This window comes from Rhinatrema bivittatum, chromosome 3 (assembly GCF_901001135.1).
Source record: "Rhinatrema bivittatum chromosome 3, aRhiBiv1.1, whole genome shotgun sequence".
NCBI lineage: Eukaryota > Metazoa > Chordata > Amphibia > Gymnophiona > Rhinatrematidae > Rhinatrema > Rhinatrema bivittatum.
Genome location: NC_042617.1, coordinates 278,670,686 through 278,691,716, shown reverse-complemented (window position 1 = coordinate 278,691,716; position 21,031 = coordinate 278,670,686). Strand labels below are relative to the sequence as shown.

Here is a 21,031-nt window from a genome sequence, read left to right as displayed (position 1 = left end):
ACCCACTTCTAATTGTATTCCCATGCTGCTTTCTGTCTACAGAGGTTTCATTTTTCACATTTCTTTGAAATAAGATATGGGAACCTTATATGATAGTGATGTCCCATTTTAAAAAGATAACCCATCTCCATTCTCCCTCTCACCTCCCCAAGCAAGGAACCAGACAACAGACATCTGCCTCATGACTAAAACAGTAGATGATGGCAAAAGTCGACCCACATCCCACCTAGTCTGCCCATTTATTTTGTCCAGATTATTAAGGATACATTTATTTATATTTCTTTTTCTTGCCTTTACGATGGCTGCTCAAGGCAAAGTACACCTCTATCATATTTCTACTCTCCTCTAGGGAATACATATTTAGATTTCTAAGTTTCATTGCACTGGGCTTCTGATGCAAACAGCCCAGCACCTCCATTCTCTCTATATCCCTCCAGCCTTTCCTCTACCTGCGCAGATGCCAATACAGATGCTACCTTTCCGGAGGTGTGTCCACAGAAGAAGAAGCGATTGGACTGTCGCATGATGGTGATTCCAGGGTCCTCCACTGTGTGCTGGAAGGCAAAAGGCAGGGGGACAGACCAGGAATATGAAATGGAGAAAAAGGAAGGATGAGCTCACGGGACAAGGCAAAAGCAATTTTCCCACAGCTATAAGGAATCTAAGCATGTTCGCTGCATTGACTGTTACAAGTCACTTCCAAATGTCAGCACACTGATAAAGCTCAGAATCCTAAATACCCCACTAGAAAGGGCCAATTTTGTGGGGTTGAAAAAGAATACATGAAGCTCTCCCCCGGAAAAACAATGTACTCATTTTTTTTAAACATATATTTGGCATTTATAAAAGTATAAGATTTGTCATATTGGGTCAGACCAAAGGTGCTTTTTTTTTTTCTCATTAGCATTCGGCAGGCCTGCCTCATTACCATAACCTACCCTAAAACAGTAGAGACTCTGCAGAAGGTTCAGTGCACTACACATTATTTTAAAGGTGAGCAGGAGGGATATTCCAGATGAGACTGCAGAAGAAGGAGTGCAGACCCTGGAGTCCAGCTGCAGAGGGAGGTGGGCAGGTAGAGGAAAAGACATAGGTATGGCAGCCAAGACGCTGCAGCTGTGCAGAAGGGGGAGGGGGGTAGTGCCTCTCCGTCTTCCCAGCCAAGTGTGACTGTAAGAGGTCCTTACCTTCCGTGTTTCCTGGACAGTGTTTAAGTCGATCTCGGTGACGTGATTCTGCAGCCCCCCCAGAAGCACGGTGCCACTGTCCATCAGCAGCAGGCTGTGCATGTCTGTACTCTCATCCATGCTGAGGGCCAAAGGAAGCAGATTACATCTCTGTCCAGACTGCTGTCCCTGACACAGCTTCAGAAGGAACCGCAACCCACTGCCAGATAACTCAAGAAGTTCTCGTGTAACAGTGCAGTTTAAACAAACATTTCTCCATGTCTATATCTTGCACACAGACATGTATATTTAAGCAAATCACTATTACATAATTCTTGATATTTGCAGAGTATCAAATCTACATTCTGTGAATTTTTGCTCTACCAAAAATTACTGCATGTGCAACTCGGAAGCATCCTTTCTGCCTGAATCCACTTCTTTGTCTATTGTACATATTTAAAAAGCAACATAATGAGACAGGTTACAACCAATCAGAGCACAAATATACTTTCTAAACATTCAATGAGAAGTGATACAGACACGCCTGGCTGCTTTTTTCTTTTAAACTTTAAACAGATTCCCTCACAGCCGGTCTGCCAAACAGGAACAAACAGTTGTTCTGCATCTCACGCCGGCTGTTTCCTAAGCGGCATGAACAGGAGGAGGGAACTCACAGAAAGTCAAACATGATCAGGCCACCCCGAGTCAGGTACTTCAGGTTGGTTTTGGTGAGGAAGAGCACCCCGTTCTCCAGGCTCTGGATCTGCCGAATATCATCACTAGCATGCACCTGGAAGGAGGAGTAGCGTTCTAGCGCTGGGCCAAAGAATGATGTGGCATGACCCTAGAAGGTGATAAAAGATAACCTCTGTCAGTCTTGGAGGGAGTAATTACCCCCTTTCCTCACCTGGATAGAATACTAGCTCTGGAGATTGATTATGCCCCAGATGTTAATCGCTGAACACCACATCATGGCAAGATCTTTTTCTGCTATCAGTTAACTGAATTCAGAGTATGGAAAATCGGCAATTTGTCTGACCAGAAACAATGAGCTTTATTACCAAGGGGTTTCCGCCACTGTGTGTCAAAAGGAAAAACCTTTGCTAATCCAGGCCGTGTGTATAAGGTTGGCACTAGCCATGCTTCTGTTGAAGCGGCTTATAAAAATTATGACACACAAAGTGTTCCCCCTAAATACTCAACACATTTCAGTTCTTGAGACACGTGATATTAAAATATAATCTGCCAATGTCAAAATCATACACAAGAAAAGGACCACAGAAGGCTAGGAAACAGTAAAACAGAAGTTTTAATAAAACTGAGGGAACACTGTTTTTATAACTATTAAAGCCATTTTTCCACATCATACATTCCACTAACTGGTTACCAGATAAACTCAGCAGGAAGTACTTTACTCATGGTCTGAGCCTAGATATTTGAGAAAGCTCTTAAAGCTGAATTTCGCAGCCTTGCAACCCTTAAACATCTCAGAAACCCCAGTGACAAGGGAGAAACCCCAGGTAGACCCCAATAGACTAAACAGCTGTAAGGTCGGGGAGGACTAGAGCTACAGACCAGAGGTTAGCTGATTCTAAGCTAAACCCAACCGAAGGCTGTGCGGATAACCAAAGTACAAGGAGAAAATACATGGAAAATATGCATTAATTCAGAATAATATATTATAAACAGGACACTCCAGTTATGCGAGTGAAGTGGCTTGGGCTCCACATGTTCTGCAGATGCACTGCCCCTGGTTTCTCATGCCACATGTATCACAGATCCAAAGCCTACAGATAGGATCCCTATAAACAGATAGGCAGAGCCGGTACATACCCCATGGTTTCCAACCCACAGCATTTCTTCATGCAAGTCAAAATGGGAAGCAGAGACTGGAACGCCCACTTCAGAGACGGCTGTGTGCAGCTCAGAGTACATGCCCTCCATGATATGCACCGATTCAGACACAGAGAGTGCCTCCATGGGCAGGCCATCTGCGTCCAGCTCCACATTCTGCAAGAGGGCGGGGTTCAGACCAGGGTCCAGCGTGGCGTGCAGGGTGGGCGCATAGTCAGCCAGGGCAGGGTCTAGGCCTTCAAAGTTCATGGCTGCATGAGGTGTCTTCCTTCCACTGGACAAGAAAGAAGACAACTGAAGAGCTTCACAGCTTCATGATCACTGCAATATTCAACAGTCATTTCTCAGCAAGTAAACGGTCTTTACTGCTTCATACTGTGAACAAAGTGTGACACTAGAAAGTCTAATATATCATACATTTATATAGTGCAATTATCTGCTTTTATCACAGCTGCTTCTGTTGTATTCATATATCCAAAACATGAGCAGGGTAGAAAAACAATTGTCACCATAATTACCCCGATGGCATTATTGTTTTTTGTATGTACTTGCAGACAACAACTGTTCATACAAAATAGTTTGGTTTTTGTTTCCTTTTTCAATTGCTTAAAAGACAACTATGCCCAGTATAATAAACTTATAATGGCAATAACTGTTTTTGCACCCTGCTCACATTTTGGGTACAGCGCTGTTGTATATTATTGCACATGATATGATGCCCACTATACAAATTTATGCTATGGTAAAAGTTAAGCTTACCTGCTCATTTCCTTTCCGTGAGTCTTGCCAGAACAGTCCATATTCCTGGGAATTGCTCCTCCCACCAGCAAATGGAGGTAGAAGATGAACAAACTTGAGCTAATGCCTTGCCTTGTATAGTCTGATGCTGCTGGGCAGAACATCAGTAGCTTCTTGCCAAAGCTGGTGGCTGCACCTCTTAGATTCTCTTTGTGCACCACCTACAAATTCTCACTCTTTTTTCTTTATAATTTTTTTGTCATGAATGTTATACAATATGTAGATCCATCTATGTCTTATTCTCTCTCTATATATATATGTTGGGGGTTTTTAGATTTATATTCCACTTTTTTCAGTGCTTCAAAGTGAATTACATTCAGGTACTATAGGTATTTTCCCTATCCCCAGAGGACTCACAATCTAAGTTTGTACCTGAGGCAATGGAGGATAAAGTGACTTGCCCAAGGTCACAAGGAGCAACAGCAGGACTTGAACCCTGGTCTCCTGCTTCTGCTCTAACCACTAGGCTTTTCTTTCTCTCTCTCTCTCTCTCTCTCTCTCTCTCTATATATATATATATATATATATATATATATATATATATATATATATATATATATATATATATATATATATATATATATATATATATATATATATATATATATATATATATATATATATATATATAGATTGTACATTCCTTCAAGTTAGGTAATAGAAGCGAAAGAAAAACAAGTCCTCTTCAGTACTTGCCGCCTGATTCCACAGATATAGCAACAAGACTTTTTTTTTATTTTTTGTTTAATAGGCGCGCTATGGTCTAGTCTGGCAAGACTCAAGGAAAGGAAATTGGAAGGAAAGTTCAAATTTCTCCTTCCTTGTCATCTTTGTTCAGACCAGTCCATACACACTTGGAATGTACCCAAGCAATGGCTATGGAGGAAATGGATGACAAAGCCACTTTGAGGACGCTTGTTAAGAAAATGCCATACTGGGTCAGACCAAGGGTCCATCAAGCCCAGCATCCTGTTTCCAACAGTGGCCAATCCAAAGACTGTTTCTTCTTTGGCATGCAGGTCTAACCTATTGTACTTTACGAATGAGTGCAGTGAAGCGAAGCCCAAGAAGCCACCCTGTAAATATCCTCCAGCGATACAGCCACCCTGTAAATATCCTCCAGCGATACAGATTTGTATTTTGCCCAGGATAAAGCCTATTCCCTGGTAGAGTGTGCCCTCAGACCTTCCAGGACCTGCTTCCTTTTTAATATATACGGCGAGGTGATCGTATCCTTGATCCACTGGGTGATGGAATCCTTGATCACAGCTTGCCCCTTCTGAGGACCTGTGTACAGTCAAAGTCTATATGACTTGCAAAAAAAAAAAAATTTGTGACCTTCAGGTATCTCAGCAGCACTCTATGGGCGTCCAAAAGGTGAAGCACTTTTTTGTGTCTTACAGTCTGCCAACCTAAAGGTGGGAAGCACTATAGGCTGGTTCAAATGAAATCTTAACACCACTTTTGGTAAAAATGATGGGACTGGATGGCTGGTCACCATTTCCTTGGAGATCACTAAATAAGGGTCTCAGCAGAACAGCGTCTGCCAATCTGATATTCTCCGGATTGAGCATAAAGCCACTAGGAATGCTGTCTTGAGAGTGAGGTCTTTTAGTGAACGTTTCTTCCGAGGTCAGAAGCAGGCTGAAGTTATTGCTTTAAGCATCAAATTTAGTTCCCATGCTGGAACCAGATGAACTGAGAGGTGAATGTGCTTTACTTGCCTTAGGAACCTCACTACATCTGGATGTGAAGCTACTGAGCTCCTATCCACCTGTCCCCTTTTACAGGCGAGGGCTGCCACCTGTACTCTCAGTGAATTCAGAGTCAGGCCTTTGTCTAATTGATTCTGAAAGAACTGCAGGATACAATGTAAACATGCCTCGAAACAAGACAACGTTTTCCTCTGGCACTATGATTCATACCCTGGTATATGCTAAGGAAGTAGAGCTCTTTCTTGCCTCCAGCAAGGTTGCCATTACTGCTCTTGACTAATCGTAATTTTGCCCGCTCAAGAGCCAGGCTGTAAGAGAGAATGGAGCTGGCTCCTCTAAGGGTACAGGCCCCTAGTAAAAGAGCCCTTTTCACCTGCGCAAACTCAAGTGTGTTCCCTTTCTAAAGCCTGACTAGTTCCATAAACCATGGACACCTGGCCCAATCCAGTACCACTAATATTACTGAGCCCGGATGCTCTGCTATCCCCCGGAACCTACGAGAGGCCATGGAGGAAATATATATAGCAGGCCCTCTTTCATCCAGGGCTGTGATAACTCATCTACTCCCCTGGAGCCTGGTTCCCTTCTTCGGCTGAAACATTTTTCTGCCTTGGTGATTGCCTTCGTTGACACTAAGTCCCAGCGTGGGTGCCCTTATCTGTCCACAATCTGTGTGAATGCCTTTTTGGCCAGTTCCTATTCTCCCAGGTCCAAAATCTGTTGGCTTAAGAAGTTCACCTGTCAGTGGCTTTTCTTGAGATGTGTACTGCTGACAGCACTTTGAGGTGCATCTCTACCCACTGCAATATCATTTCCGCCTCCTTTGCTATGTGGAGACTCCTTGTACTTCCTTGTCTATTGATGTAGGCCATTGCCATGGGTTGTCTGAGAACACGCCAACTCTTATTCCGGGTAAGAATCTGTTCAGAACTATACTGATGGCTATGGTTTCTAGCCTATTTATTGCCCACATTGATTCTAGAGCGGATCACGGTCCATGTGCTACTTTTCCTTCACAATGGACACCTCAGTCCTTCAGGCTTGCATCTGTTGTGACTCTGACCCAACATGCAGGTTCTGCACTTTGTCTTTTGAGAGCCATCATTCCCGGGTTTTGTTTTTTGTTTGTTTGTTTTTTTACCTGCCCTGGTACTGGAATTTACTGTTTGAAATCCTAGGTCTGGGGAGACCACTGTTTCAATAGAGTTCTCTATAGAGGACACATATGGGCCATCGCCCAAGGGACAAAGTCTATTGCAGCGACCACTGACTCTAGTACCTAAACACCTATACCCTTGCCCAGACTCTGAGCTCCTTGGTGGCTATTAATTTCCTTACTTGTCTCTGGGTGTCATGGACACCTTCTCCTGTTTTGTATCAAAATGGGCTCCCAGGTATTTTGCCATTTCTTGACTCTGATGAGCCAATTGTCCAGGTATGAGTGTACTAGAATGCCCTCTCTGTGTAGGAAGGTTGCCACTACCACCATTACTTTGGTAAAGGTTTGTGGGGCTGTAGCTAGGCCAAAGGCCAGGGCCTTGAATTGATAATGTCTGCCTAACACCACGAATCTTAGAAATTTCTGTTGTTCCTTTCTGATCAGTGTATGGAGATATACAATCAGTATAGATTGGTATAGATCTAATGATGTTAGAAACTCTTTTCTTTACTGCTACAATGACTAACAACGTTTCCATAAAGAAGCAAGGTATCCTCAAGGACATGTTTATGTATTTTAGGTCTAGCAGTGGGCAAAAGGTTCCTTTTTTTTTTTTAGAACTATGAAGTAAATGGAAATCCTCCCTTTGCCCCTTTGTCCTGGGATATAGGAACTACAGTTGCAAGGTGACATGACAAAGGCGTGTGGAATTGGAGCTTTTAACTCTAATGCATAACTTTGCCGGATAATCTTGAGGACACATTGGTCTTGTTATATAAGTCCATCCTTCGTAGAACTGGCTTAACCTTCCACCAACTGGTGGAGGAAGGGAATGGATCCCTTGTATCTGGCTCCAGCTGGAGCATGTGAGCCCCTTCTTGACCCCCCCCCCCCCTTTCCACTGCTACAAAAAGGCTGTATCCTATTAGGCTGTCTCGTCCACTGGGTGTTGTACATTCTCTGGGGCCTATATTGCTTGGTGTCTCTATACCTGGCTCACGGGGTAGAAACCCTTGATGCCCCTCTGAACCTATCTTCTAGGAGTCTCTGAGGCATCAACTCTCCTAACTCTTTAACCACTTTCTTCCCCAAAGAGCAGTCACCCTTTGATTGGGAGTCTGCTCAGTCTGGCTTTGGAGGCCATCAACTAGTCCCTAAGCCATAATAACCACCTAGCAGTTACCCCCATGACCACTTGTTTGGCTGCTGCTCTAATCAGGTTGTATAAAGTATCTGCTAGAAAGATTGCCCCTGACTTCAGGCAGGTTACTTCCCCCACATTCGGGCTGATACAGTACAGTGCGCGGTTTGCTTTACCCCTTATACAGTAAGGGGTAATAGCGCATCGAAAACGTGCAGCCAACCCCCCCTGAAACTAATAGCGCCCGCAACATGCAAATGCATGTTGATGGCCCTATTAGTTATTCCCGCACATTTTACTTTCAGAAATTAATTTCTCTCGGCACCGGGAAAGTGTACAGAAAAGCAGTAAAATCTGCTTTTCTGTACACCCTCCGACTTAATATCATGGCGATATTAAGTCGGAAATCCCAAAAGTTAAAAATAATTAAAAATTTAAAAAAAAAAATTTAAAATCGGCCCGCGGGTCAGAAGACGAACGCTCAATTATGCCGGCGTCCGTTTTCCGAACCCGTGGCTGTCAGCGGGTTTGAGAACAGACGCAGGCAAAATTGAGTGTCGGCTGTCAAACCCGCTGACAGCTGCCGCTCCTGTCAAAAAGGAGGCGCTAGGGATGCGCTAGTGTCCCTAGCGCCTCTTTTTACCACGGGCCCTAATTTGCATAGGCCACCCTCCTGAATCGCGCACCCGGGACAGTGGCCTGTGCGCTCGCCGGCTCTCCCGCGCGTTTTTCTGTATCGGCCTGTATGAATCTGAGTCTTCAATTTCCAATTCTGAGACTACTGAATCTAGCATATCATAGCTTGTGCTGCATATCTTCCATAAACCGCTGCCTACAGAGATAAGTTTGCTAACTCAAAAGATCTTTTTAACAACATTTCTACTTTTTGGTCTCGGGGGTCTTTTAATACTGAACCACCCTTTACAGAGATGGTTGTTTTAAGAGTAACTGCAACCACAGGCATTTGCAGTGGCCTGTCATTTTCATCTTGCTGTAAGGGATAAAGCATACTCATGGACCTTCTGACCTTTAAGGTTGCATCTGGAACCTTCCATTCATGTTCCGAATGGCGATGTGCAAAGGAAAGGCTTTTGTGGGCTTCTTAATCATGGTCAAAATCGGTCTCTGATTTCCCTACCTGGGTGTCTGTCAGTCATAGGGAATGTATCACCATGTCAATAAGAGTTGCCAGCTCCTCTTTTCTTTTTGATTTAAATTTTTATTGTGATATATGCAAAACAAATCCAGCAACTCAGCAAAAGAGCAACAAAATAAAATACCACAAAATTGATTTTCATTTATAATCACATTTCCCATCACCTCGCCCTCCCTCTCCCCATTCATAGCAGAAGTATCAAATACATCAAGAAGATCATATATTGGGAAACATGTATACTTAATTCAGAAAACCTACATAGTGCAGAGTATAAAAACTACACAGAGGGAAATTGGTACAAAAGTAGCAACTATAATGATGCAATATTTAGAGTTAAGTTCTTTTGATGCCAACCATGCAATAAATGGTGATTATATTTAATCAAATTTATATAAAGAATTTTTCTGTATAGCTGTAATTTTGTTTAGTCTATAAATTTTATATAAAGGATTAAGGACTACTGGTAATGATGGTGCCATCTTACATTTCCACACTAAAGCTATCTCACAACAGCTATAAATATCTGTATGAGTAATTTCTGCATAAAACAAATCAGTCAATGGAACAGATAAATTCAATAGAGCATATTTTGGATTAATAATGTTGTCCACTCCAGTAACATTATGTATCCACAAAGCAAGCTCTTTCCAAAAAGCAGACACTACTTCACAAAGTCCACCAAATGTGAAAGAACCCAACTCTCCACAACCCTTCCAAGATTTACTGTCTCCTGGAGGCTACATCCTGTGTAGTCTTTCGGACTTATAATGCCATCGGAGTACTTTATAACCATTTTCAAGCAAAAAGGCGGAGATAGACCATTTACTGATACAAAGAAAAGAAAGATCTGACTCACTTTCAGATAAAGAAATCCCAATATCTCTCTCCCAAGCTTCAATATGTGATGGTGGTATTAAGCAAACCAAATAACTTTGATATAATCCCCTTCAGCTTGTTGAACTGATCACAGATGTTTTCAAATTAAGATTTTCCCAAAGAAAGTGATGCTTTGATGTTGCTTGATTTCATGAAATGTCTAAGTTGAACAAAGGGGAAAAATCACGTAGGGTTAAATCATATTTTCAAGCCAATGATTCAACACTCTTCAAGAAGATGCTCCATTCAATAAATCCCACATGCCATCCATAGACTGAACGCACCCAAAGGTGTGCATGCAGGGAACACTTCATTGCTGAAGAGGTGAGTACTAAACAAATAATTCCTCTGACCCACCAGCTTAGAACACCAAACGTGCCCAAATTCTTACTGTATGTATTAGCAAAGATGATGTTTCCATTAATCTCCACGTTTTTTTTCAAATACCATATTAATGCTTGAAGAGTCATTGGGCCAATCAAAGACTGTCCTAGATGTACCCATTGTTTGACTCCCACTTTCTTGTTCAATCTACAATTGCTTGTAGTTGGGAAGAAGCATAATACCACTTCAAATTAGGTACTCCTTATTTTGGATTGAAATGTTACAAAGCAAGGTACTCTAGGCATCCTACATTGCCAAATGAAATTAAAAATTCTCTTCTGCCAAAGCTTCAGCATCACATTGGGAATTTCGATGGGCAAGGGCTGAAATAAATAAAATCTTGGGAATATATTTATTTTTATGGTTGCTATTTTCCCTAGCCAAAAAAACCCACACTTTTTCCATTTCTCCAAGACTTTCAGGATTTTTGTGAACAGAGGTGAACAATTTAATTTATACAATTCTTCTACCTGATCACTAAGGTAAAAGATATTTAATCTTATGTTTAGCCCACTTGAAAGGGAATTTCTGTCACAATATAGCTGTTAAGGGTTCTGGAGCAGCCAGATGTAATACCATGGACTTATCCAAGTTGATCTTGAAACCGGATATCATGCTAAATTTCTCCAGCTCAACGACCACTCCCTCAGTTAAAGTAAATAGGATGTCATAAGCAAATAAAGACAATTTAAAATGAGAGTTTCTGATGTCAGCACTTAAAATGTCGGCTGTCCCTCCTACTCCAATTACAAAAGATTCAGTAAAATGGCAAAGAGGAAAGCTGACAAAGGGCAGCCTTGTCGTATATCCCTACCCACTGTAAAACCTTTCGAATAGCAGTCATTTACATTTTCACAAGCTTGAGGAGAATCATACAGTTTCTGGATCCAACCAATGAAAAAATTCTCAAATTGCATTTTCCTCAGGGACTTAAATAAAACAGGCCAATGTACCATGTCAAATGCCTTTTCAGCACCAATTGTTAATAAAAGCAATGACATTTTTTCTCATTTGACCCACTAAAGTCTATGATTTTGCATTACATTATCTGCTGTCATCCTATTAGATATAAACCTGGCTTGATCAGGATGAATCAGAGAAGTTATAACCAAATGTAGGCACTCCGCTAAGACCGGTGCCAGTATTTTAAGATCTATTTTAAATAGCAGATAAGGTCTGTAACACCCATACACAGTTGGATCTCTCCCCAGCTTTGCAATAATAGATTTATCAACCATGTTAGTACCAGGGAAAAAAGAGCTCCCTCCCCTAAGATAGTTAAAGAAATCAGCCAATGGCTTAACTAAGACTGAAGCATAGCATTTATAGAAACCAGCGGAGTTGTTTAAACCTGGAGATTTGTCGGTCTTATGTGATTTAATAACCTGAAGAACTTCAACAGTTGTGATTTCCCTATCTAGAAAGAGCTGTTGCTCCGTAGTTAAAGCAGGGAGTGTAACATCATGCAAGTATCGTTCAATATCATCTACATTTATGTTATTACCCATTCTACAACAGGTCTGCATAGAATTGGAAAACATCATGCCTAATATCAGTGGTATTCATTACAATCTTACCATCATATCTTTTAATTTTTGCTACATAGTTCTGAAGCAACACAGATTTCAGTCTGCAAGCTAGAAATTTACCTGCTTTATTTCCCCCCTCAAAATACGCTTGGCAAGACAAGTCTAAGCGAAGGGCAATAACATCTAAGTCAAGTGCATTTAGCTCATATCTGACCACATTTAACTGTTGAAATATCTTAGACGATAGAGTGTGCTTATGAATATGTGCCAGAGAGTCAATTTTTCCTAATAAATAATTTCTCTTTTTCCCCTCTTTTTGTAGGTGGCGTGTGAGATTATCTTTCTCCATACAATGGTTTTCAGGCAATCCCAAAAAATCACCAAGGAAATCTCCTCCCGATTACTAAACTGAAGATATTACTGAATATCAGCTGACAAAGTTGAGCAGAATGATTCATTTAATAAATTATCATTCAGACACCAATACCTTTTACCTGTGTTGTATTGTGAGAACTGTACTTTAATCCAAACAGGGGCATAGTCTGACCATGAGATGGAGCCTATCCCCGCCTCAGTCACTTGATTCATGATCTCTTTATCCACCAAAAAGAAATCAATACATGAATAAGAACCAAGGAATTTAGAAAGAAAGGTATAGTCTCTAGAAGAGGGGAAACGTTGGCACCATATATCTACCAGATGCCATCTATCAAACATTAGGGAAAGTTTACCTCTTGCCCCCCTCATCCCCAGTCTTTCCTGGGTTGAATTATCTAGAGCAGGGATCCTAGTGATATTGAAATCTTCATCAATAATCAAGTGGCCCTCCACCAAGAATCCATAATTTTCTCGAGAATCCTAAAAAAATGACCTGATTAGTGTTGGGAGCATATATACAGACCAAAGTGTAAAGTTCTCCGCCCACCATTATTTGCAGCAGAATATACCACCCCCTAGGGTCTGCACTGTAAAACCTTAACTGATAAACAAAATGTTGGGCTATCAATATACCTACCCCTGTATATTTCCCATCTTTAGAACAAGAGGCAAAATCATCCATGCGGGAAATCCTTAGAGGATATTAGATGTTCATATCTTTTTTTTAAATACATTTCCTGAGGGATATCAATCAAAACTTTGTCATGAATTAGGTGTGGCCCCAAGAGCCAACCGAAACATGGTCATCCAATAAAATTGAAGAAAAAAAAATAAAGCAAAATGTCAAGAAAGATCTTAAGAAAATTACCCATATTGACACACCCTCCATTCCCCTCCAATCATTAGCCTTCCTTCTTATATTTGTAATATACATACTCAGCACTCTGCTTGTAAAAATTCCCACTCTTCTTCCCTAATTCCAAATCCCATCCCTCCCTGATCCCAGAGACATGATCTGCTGACACCCATTTGCAGATCCCACACTTCAGCAAGAGTTGTGATCATCATTCCAAAGGCAGGCCCCTATCCCACACCAAAACATATGAATTCAGCATAGAGCTCGTAAACCCATAAAAGCACGGTGTATGCTAATTAAATTGTGAACTTAAATAGAATGGTTCTTTAGAAATAATGTTTGCTTAGAAATATAGCATGAACTGGAACTTATGGACCAACAGATATTCTCTGCAGATATAGGGACCTCAGTAAGGAGCTGCTTGAGACGAAGAAGCTTCTCCTGATTGGTGAAAAATTCTCTTGCCCCTTTTTCCAACCTGCTGCCAACGCAGGAATGTATCTTTGCATAGAGTTACAGCAAGGGTTGATGGAATCGCGAAACCGGTCGTCAAGCCAGACACGCTCAATACCTCCTCGGCTTCCCTTACTGAGCAAACTCTGCTCAATGTTCCCTTAATAGTACAGAGTAAACCGAAAGGGAAGGCCAAGAAATACTTGTTTTCCTTCCTTAACATCGCTGTAACTTCTTTAAGCTCTTGGCATTTATGCAGTGTTGACAGAGCTTGATCAGAATATATGGGAATTTTACAGCCATCCCAAATCCACTCAGCTTTTTTCTGGGTTAGCTCAGATGTTTTGTCTTTAATTGAAGAGCTGTGGTAACATACGATGATGTCACGCGGCCTGTTTCTGGATTAGGGACCCAAGGATCTATGTGCTTGCTCCAATAGTATTTCAAGAGAAGCGGACTCCTCCGAGGCCTCTTGGGTTTTTAGACTCTCCCTGTTTTAGACTCTCCCTGTTTATTCGCTTACAAGGACTGACCTACAGTCCTTGTAAGCGAAGGTCTCCGGTACCCACTGAAAGCAGAGACTGCAGCATCTTGACCTGTTTTCGAAGTCTTCGATCTTGTCGGCTAAGATAGCTTGTTCTGAGATCCAGTCATGGTTTTTACCATTAATCTGATACAGGGCCTCAGAGTGTGCATCAACACACGTGTCCAGTTCATTAACTCAGCGTCCTAGCTAAGTAAAATTCCTCTCGGAGCTCAGCCATCATAGATAATAGAGTAGATTTTAAATAGGCCACACGCGTAAAATCCGGACTTTACATGCGTGGCCAGGCCTTGCGCACACCGAGCCTATTTTCCAAAAGGCCCGGCCACGCACGTAAAGGCCAGTAAGTGCCAGCCTTCCTGCAAAGGGCAGGCCGGGATAGCACCACTAATTGCTGTCCTGGCTGCCAGCGCATGCAACTTTCTTCAGGTTGGGCCCTGAAGTAAGTATAAAAACAGAAAAACAAGGTTAGATAGGCAGGGTTTAGGGGGTAGGGAGGAGAGGGGAAAGGGGAAGGGAGGTTAAGTAGGGGGGTAGGGAAGTTCCCTTCCAGTCCGTTCCTTAATTGAAGCGGACTGGGAAGGAACTGGGGAGGTCGAAATGCGTTGCCATGCGGTTTGCAGAAATCCCCCCCCCCCCCTTGCACAGATTATAAAATCCGGTGTGCATGGCCCACGTATTTTATAACATGCACGCGCCAGCACACACGTTATAAAATTGCCGCATCCACGAGTGCGTGCCGGGAAGTGCGCACACATGGACCCGCGTGCTTTTAAAATCTACCCCAATATTTCTTGCTTAATGAACTTCGCATCTTGCTGAAGTTCGCAGAACAATTCCCTAAACTCAGCTTTAGAAGGTAAATCTCTTATTGTCAGACTTTGAACATGTTTGTTTTGTTCCGCCTCTAGTTCTGCTTGCTCTTGGCCTACCATCACTGATCCAGCCGAATCATTGAGCAACTTGACTGTATGTTTTACTAAATAAGAATTGTTTTAGATCCATTGTTTTCTTCTTAGACGCCATCCTGCATCTATTAACTAGCTATATTAATCAAAAAATCCAATCTGTGTTAGAGAATGCCTGGTTTATAAAGCAGATTTTATGCGAAGGAGCCAGGAGTTTGAAGCTAGGCTTCCACTGAGGTCAATAATGTCACTTCCTCCCAGCTCCTCTTTTCTAAACAACCTTATTGTTGCATCCTCTCCCCAGGAGGCAGTGAGCTCCGCTTCCTCCAGTTCCTCTGAATCTTCCTTGTCTTCCTCCTCTAACCAGTTGCTCTGACCATTTAGGGAAGCCAGTGACCTTGTTAGTGAGAACTCTTTCCCATGATAACCAGTGTCTTTTTAGATGAGAACCCCGCTTTTCTGGGACATCAGTCAGTGGATATTCAGCCATTTTCCCTGTATTCTCTAGGGCAGCGATTCTCAACCGGTGTGTTATGACACCCCAGTGTGTCGCCACGCACCGGCAGGTGTGTTGCGTGCTACTTTCAGCCAGCGGGACCAAAGATCGGAGCCTCTGGTTGCTGCTGCCTGAGACCAGGCCAGCAGAGCCGAAGAAACAAAGACCGGTGGGGCCAAAGACTCGAAGACAGACGCTGCTAGCCACCGCCGGAGATCAGGCCAATGGGGCCGAAGATTGGAGCTGCTGGCTGCTGCCGCCGGAGACCAGGCCAGCGGGGCCGAAGAAACAAAGACCAGGCCGAAGACGAGCTGTTCAATTGGAGGCCTTTGTGTGTGTATGTGAGACAGGGAGGGTGCTTCTGTGTGTGTGTGTGTGACTTGTGTATATGAGACAGGGAGGGTGCTTCTGTGTGTGTGTGTGTGACTTGTGTATATGAGACAGGGAGGGTGCTTCTGTGTGTGTGTGTGTGTGTGTGTGTGTGTGTGTGACTTGTGTATATGAGACAGGGAGAGTGCTTCTGTGTGTGTGTGTGTGTGTGACTTGTGTATATGAGACAGGGAGAGTGCTTCTGTGAGTGTGTGTGTGACTTGTGTATATGAGACAGGGAGAGTGCTTCTGTGAGTGTGTGTGTGACTTGTGTATATGAGATAGGGAGAGTGCTTGTGTGTGTATGGCGTGTATGTGCGACAGGAAGGGTGCTTCTGTGTGTGTGGTGTGTATGTGAGACAGGGAGGGTGCTTCGGTATGTGTGGTGTATATGTGAGACAGGGAGGGTGCTTGTGTGTGCAAGAGAGAGATGGAGCATGTTTTCAGCTGGCTGTGACTGTGAGAGAGGTTGGGCATATGTGTGATTGAGCCTGTTTGAAAGTGAGATAGAGAACATGTGTGTGATTGAGAGCTTGTGTGTAAGTAAGAGAGAGCGAGAGCATTGTGTGATTGAGAGAGACTAGTCAGAGAGGTGACGTATGTGTGAGAAAGACTGATCAGGGAGATGACTGTTACGTGTGTTTGTGTGTGAGAGAGAGAGACTGGTTGGGGAGATGATTGGTGTGTGAGAGACAGAAACTGGTCCTAAGGGTATGACTGGTGTGTGTGTTTAAGAGAAAGAAGAGACTGGTTGTGGTCCCTAAGGAAGAGGACCGTGAGGACAGCTTCAGTAGCTACTGCTGCTTCTGGTGTGGCCTGCAAGGAAAAGGATTAGGAGACCTGCTGAAGAGGGAAAGTAAAGGTGGCTTTTTAAGTTCATTTTTCTTGATTTACTGCCATTTTAATTATTGGGTAGTATGTGATGTGTCTGCTGTTTTGAAATATTTTATTGGTGTTTGAAACATTTTTAATAATTTTTAAGAGTTTTAATTGTTAGATGATGTTCTGTTCATCAGCTGTTTTGAAACATTTTTTCATATAGTTTTACAATTATTTCTGTGTGGGAATCTATAGCAGCTTGACTTTTTCTGTTTTCCTAATGGGAGGTGTATTGGTGTTTAGGGCCTGGTTTAATATTTGTAGTGTTGCCTTTTTATAGGTAGGGTTGTTCCATTTGAGTGCATGCCATAATGCAGGTGTAACTTTGTGCGGATTAGTTTGTGTGCATTATTGCAGATCCTGAGAGTCTGTTAGGTGCTATATTTCTGTTTCCATTTCTCCAGGTTTGCTCTGCATACAGAGTGGCTTTTTTGGGGTTTTCGTACTAGTTTGTCTCCATATTCGTAATTTGTGGTCTTTCTCTACTTGGTGAAGGTCGATCTTGTGTGTATAACCAAGGTGATATATTTAACCAGCATGTAGGCACAGAAAATACCTCATTTTATTTGTTTTCTCAATTGGATATGCATTGGTGGTAAACTGCTGTCTTTGTATAAGTAGGGCTATTGTGCCTGGTAGTAGAGGGAGTTTGTGATGCTGTTATTGAGATAACATCAGAATATCTTTTTTGTGTGGTAAATTGTACAGGGAATGTTCTAGTTCTGCTTTATATCCATTACTGAGGGTCGGGGGGGGGGGTTGGGGGTTTAGCCCTGTGATTGTCATGTGTTCAGTGTGTCTCGCATGTGAGGACCATCTATCAGGTATATCCCAACAGAAAAAAGGTTGAGAACCACTGCTCTAGGGTTTTCACATCCAAGAGTCCCTTCATCTCACAATAGACCTTCTCCATTAATCTTATGAATTACAAGAAGAATTCCTGTCTCATCTCTCTATTTAGGGCCTTCCATCCCTCTTTTCCTTGGGGGTCTTTTAGGCCATCCATAAACAGCTTCCCTTGGGTCACCACGGCTCTGTCTGTCATGTGCTGTGCCTGATTTGAGCTTGATGCAATGGCTCGAGATCCCACTATGATGCCTGTACATAGCGTTGTTCCAGCATGCTGCCCTTTTTCTCAGCCACATCTATCTGCCTTACCTTTCTCCAGGGGTGATTGGCTGCAGATTCCCCTCTCTGTCTGCTCTGCCAGCAAACTTTCCACATCGCAGGTTAGACAAAAGGAGCCCACCATGCTGTAGTGTTGGCGTCCACATTTTCCTCCCCTCTCGGCCATCAGGCTCTGGGGAAGTGGAGGGGTGGGGCAGGAGGCAGGAGCTTAAAGGGCCTGAGATACCACCGTGGCATACTTTGATATGGTTTAGCCAATTGCCTTTTCTTTCTCTGCTCTAAACAGCAATAGCTGGAGAATGAACCTCCCCCCCCCCCCTTTATTTATTTATTTTTTTTAAGGGAGCCATCTGTACCACTATCTGGGAGGGTCTTCTGGATTTGGCAATCTTTGGGGTAGGAAGATCAATCGGCCTGACCTTCCCCTACTTGGTCCCGATTTTTCCTGGAGAAATCAACCTTACTAGGTTGTTGCCCAGACTTCTCGCTATTGCTTTTTTTTTTGTTTCAGTACCTGATATCCAACATCTGCTAGAGGCAGAGAACTACTGATGTTCTTCCCGGCAGCACCAGATTATTTAGGGAAAAGTATCAGCTCAGGTTTGTTCATCCTCTGCCTCCATCTGCTGATGGGAGGAGAAATTCCCAAGTGTATGGACTGGGCTGGCCAAAGCCAAGGAAATTTTGGTCACTCTTTTGTCGTCCATGTTTATTTTTTTATTTAGACATTTTACATACTGTCATTCCAAGTCAAGATCACAATGGTTTACAAATTAACATACACAGTGTTGAAAATAAAAATAAAATATTTATACAATAAAATTAACTAATAAAACCAGTAAAAAAATATACTAAAACATATCAATACAACATAAGCTATCACATTTAATCCTTATTTCCAACCTAGTTGTAGTTCTCATCATTTACTGTTCATAACACAATTCTCTCACTCTCTCTCTTGAACAAGGTTAAATGCATTTTTAAACAACCATGTTTTTAACTTACATTTAAATCTTTTCATATCAGTTATTGTACGCAACATCTCAGGCAACAAGTTCCATAATTTAGGATCAGCTATGGAAAACACACAATCTCTTACTTGTGTCAAATCTGCGCTCTGTAATGTTGTAACAACCAAAAGACCTTTATTTTGGGATCTTAATACTCGTTGCGGAGTATACACATGTTACACTGCACCAATCACGCTAGTATCATTTGAATGAAAAGATTAAGAACTTTACAATAAATTCTAAACTGCACTGGTAACTAGTGCAGTGAAAGGAAAATTGGTTCTTATCTGCAAATTTTCATTTCTGTGGTACCACAGATCAGTCCAGACTCCTGGGTTTTGCCTCCCTTCCAGCAAATGGAGACAGAGAAAGTTTCACTGACATTGTACATAAACCAGTGTGCCACCTGCAGTCCCTCTGTATTGACCTGTACTTAAGCCAAGATGACAGCAACAACCATAAATTTCTAAGCAAGCTTCCAAGGAAACTCACTTCCCTCCAATGAGCCGGAAGAAGGTGAAGTTGCCCAAAAAGGCAAAGAAAACTCGTTTCCCAAATTTAACATAAGCGATTAGCATTGAAAACCGCCAACAATTCCGCATTATATACAAAGCAACAGTACGAGTGGTGGACTCTCCCCCTCAGAAAATGGGCGGATCTCTGGACTGATCTGTGGTACTACAGGAATGAAAATTAACAGGTAAGAACAAATTTTCCTTTCCCTGTACATACCCAGATCAGTCCAGACTCCTGGGATGTACCTAAGCTCCCCTTAACTCGGATGGGATATGGAGAGTTCTGCTTGTAGAACACTCTCACTAAAACACATGGAAGCCAGAGCCCCATCCAAGCGATAATGCCTAGCAAAAGTGAGCAATGACTTCTCAGTAACCACCCAGCAAATTTCATGCACAGGAAGCTGCCTGAGAACGCGTCAAGTGTGCCCCTAAACCCTCCGGCAGCAGGCACCCTTTAGAAACGTAAGTTGATTTGATTACTTCCTTCAGCCACTGCACAATTGTAGCCTTAGACGACTTATTTCCTTTCTCTGGACCACTCCACAGTACAAAGAGATGATACAGTCTACACAGAAGGGGATGCAATCTATGGAAATCATAAGTGACCTTTAGATACCTCAATAATGCATGCCTCCAATCTAAGAGCCTAAGCTCTTCTGCATAAGGCATAGAGGAATCCAAATCCATAAAAGCTGGAAGCTCTATTGTCTAACTAAGATGAAATGCTGAGACTACCTCAGGCAGAAAAGAAGGTACCATGCATAAAGATACCCCCGAATCAGATATCTGTAGGAAGGGATCTCAACATAATTCCTGGAGCTCCGAAATTCTCCTGACTGAACAAATAGCAACCAAGAAAACCACTTTAAGAGTCGTCCTTAACTGTAGCTCTCTTTAGTGGTTCAAACAGAGCCTCATACAACCCTCTGAGGACTAGATTCAGATTCCAGGATGGATAAATGTTCCACAACGAAGGACACAAATTCTTAGCTCCCTGAAGGAACCACAGAACATTCAGATGTGCGGACAGAGGATACCCTTGCACCTTACTCTGGAGAAAACCCAATGTCGCTATCTGGACATTCAGAGCGTTAAAGAACCTTTAACCAGAACCTTTCTGTAGAAAAGCCAAAATATGCAACAGACTGAGGCTGCACTCCATCAACAGCAGACCAGGACTCGAAGATACTCAAATTCACACATACATCAAGGATGTAGAAGGTGGAAATAACCACTTTGGAATATCCCCTCCATATCAGTTGTCTCCTCTCAGAAGCGAAACTGCAAGACAGAAGTATGCCACCTGACCCAAACATACAGGGCCCTGGTCCGAACCTCAGGGGCCCATCTATGGCCATGTTGATCAGATCTGGGAAGCATGGTTGGTCAATGTGGCCACTTTGGAGCTACCAGGATCACGTTGCCTGGATCCAAAGTCTACAACAAACCTTTTCCATTACAAAAAAAATCAGCAGAACTAGAGGTCACGATTTAAAACTCCAGGAAGGAAGATTCAAAACCAATGTCAGGAAGTATTTCTTCACGGAGAGGGTGGTGGATGCCTGGAATGCCCTTCCGGAGGAAGTGGTGAAGACTAAAACTGTGAAGAATTTCAAAGGGGCATGGGATAAACACTGTGGATCCATAAAGTCTCGAGGTTGTGAATGAAGAGAAGAGGCATGGGGGTGGCTTGCGGGAATGACGGCTACTTCCT

General features: G+C 42.6%; 1 protein-coding gene across 10 annotated transcripts in view; it reads right to left on the bottom strand.

Annotated features, from left to right (window-relative positions):
• Positions 1-21,031, bottom strand: part of PAN2 (poly(A) specific ribonuclease subunit PAN2) — a 136,449-nt gene that overhangs the window by 83,297 nt on the left and 32,121 nt on the right. For 6 of the 10 annotated variants that reach the window (XM_029594778.1, XM_029594782.1, XM_029594776.1 and 3 more), the window contains 5 exons: positions 9,846-10,025; positions 3,000-3,294; positions 1,841-2,010; positions 1,188-1,308; positions 477-554 (listed from right to left, as the gene is read on the bottom strand). In XM_029594778.1, the coding sequence (XP_029450638.1) occupies positions 477-554; positions 1,188-1,308; positions 1,841-2,010; positions 3,000-3,269 (639 nt within the window). In that variant the 5' untranslated portion in view covers positions 3,270-3,294; positions 9,846-10,025. Of the gene's footprint in view, positions 1-476; positions 555-1,187; positions 1,309-1,840; positions 2,011-2,999; positions 3,295-9,845; positions 10,026-12,793; positions 12,813-21,031 lie in introns of those variants that run through there. The other 4 variants (XM_029594785.1, XM_029594780.1, XM_029594784.1 and 1 more) reach the window with 2 other exon arrangements.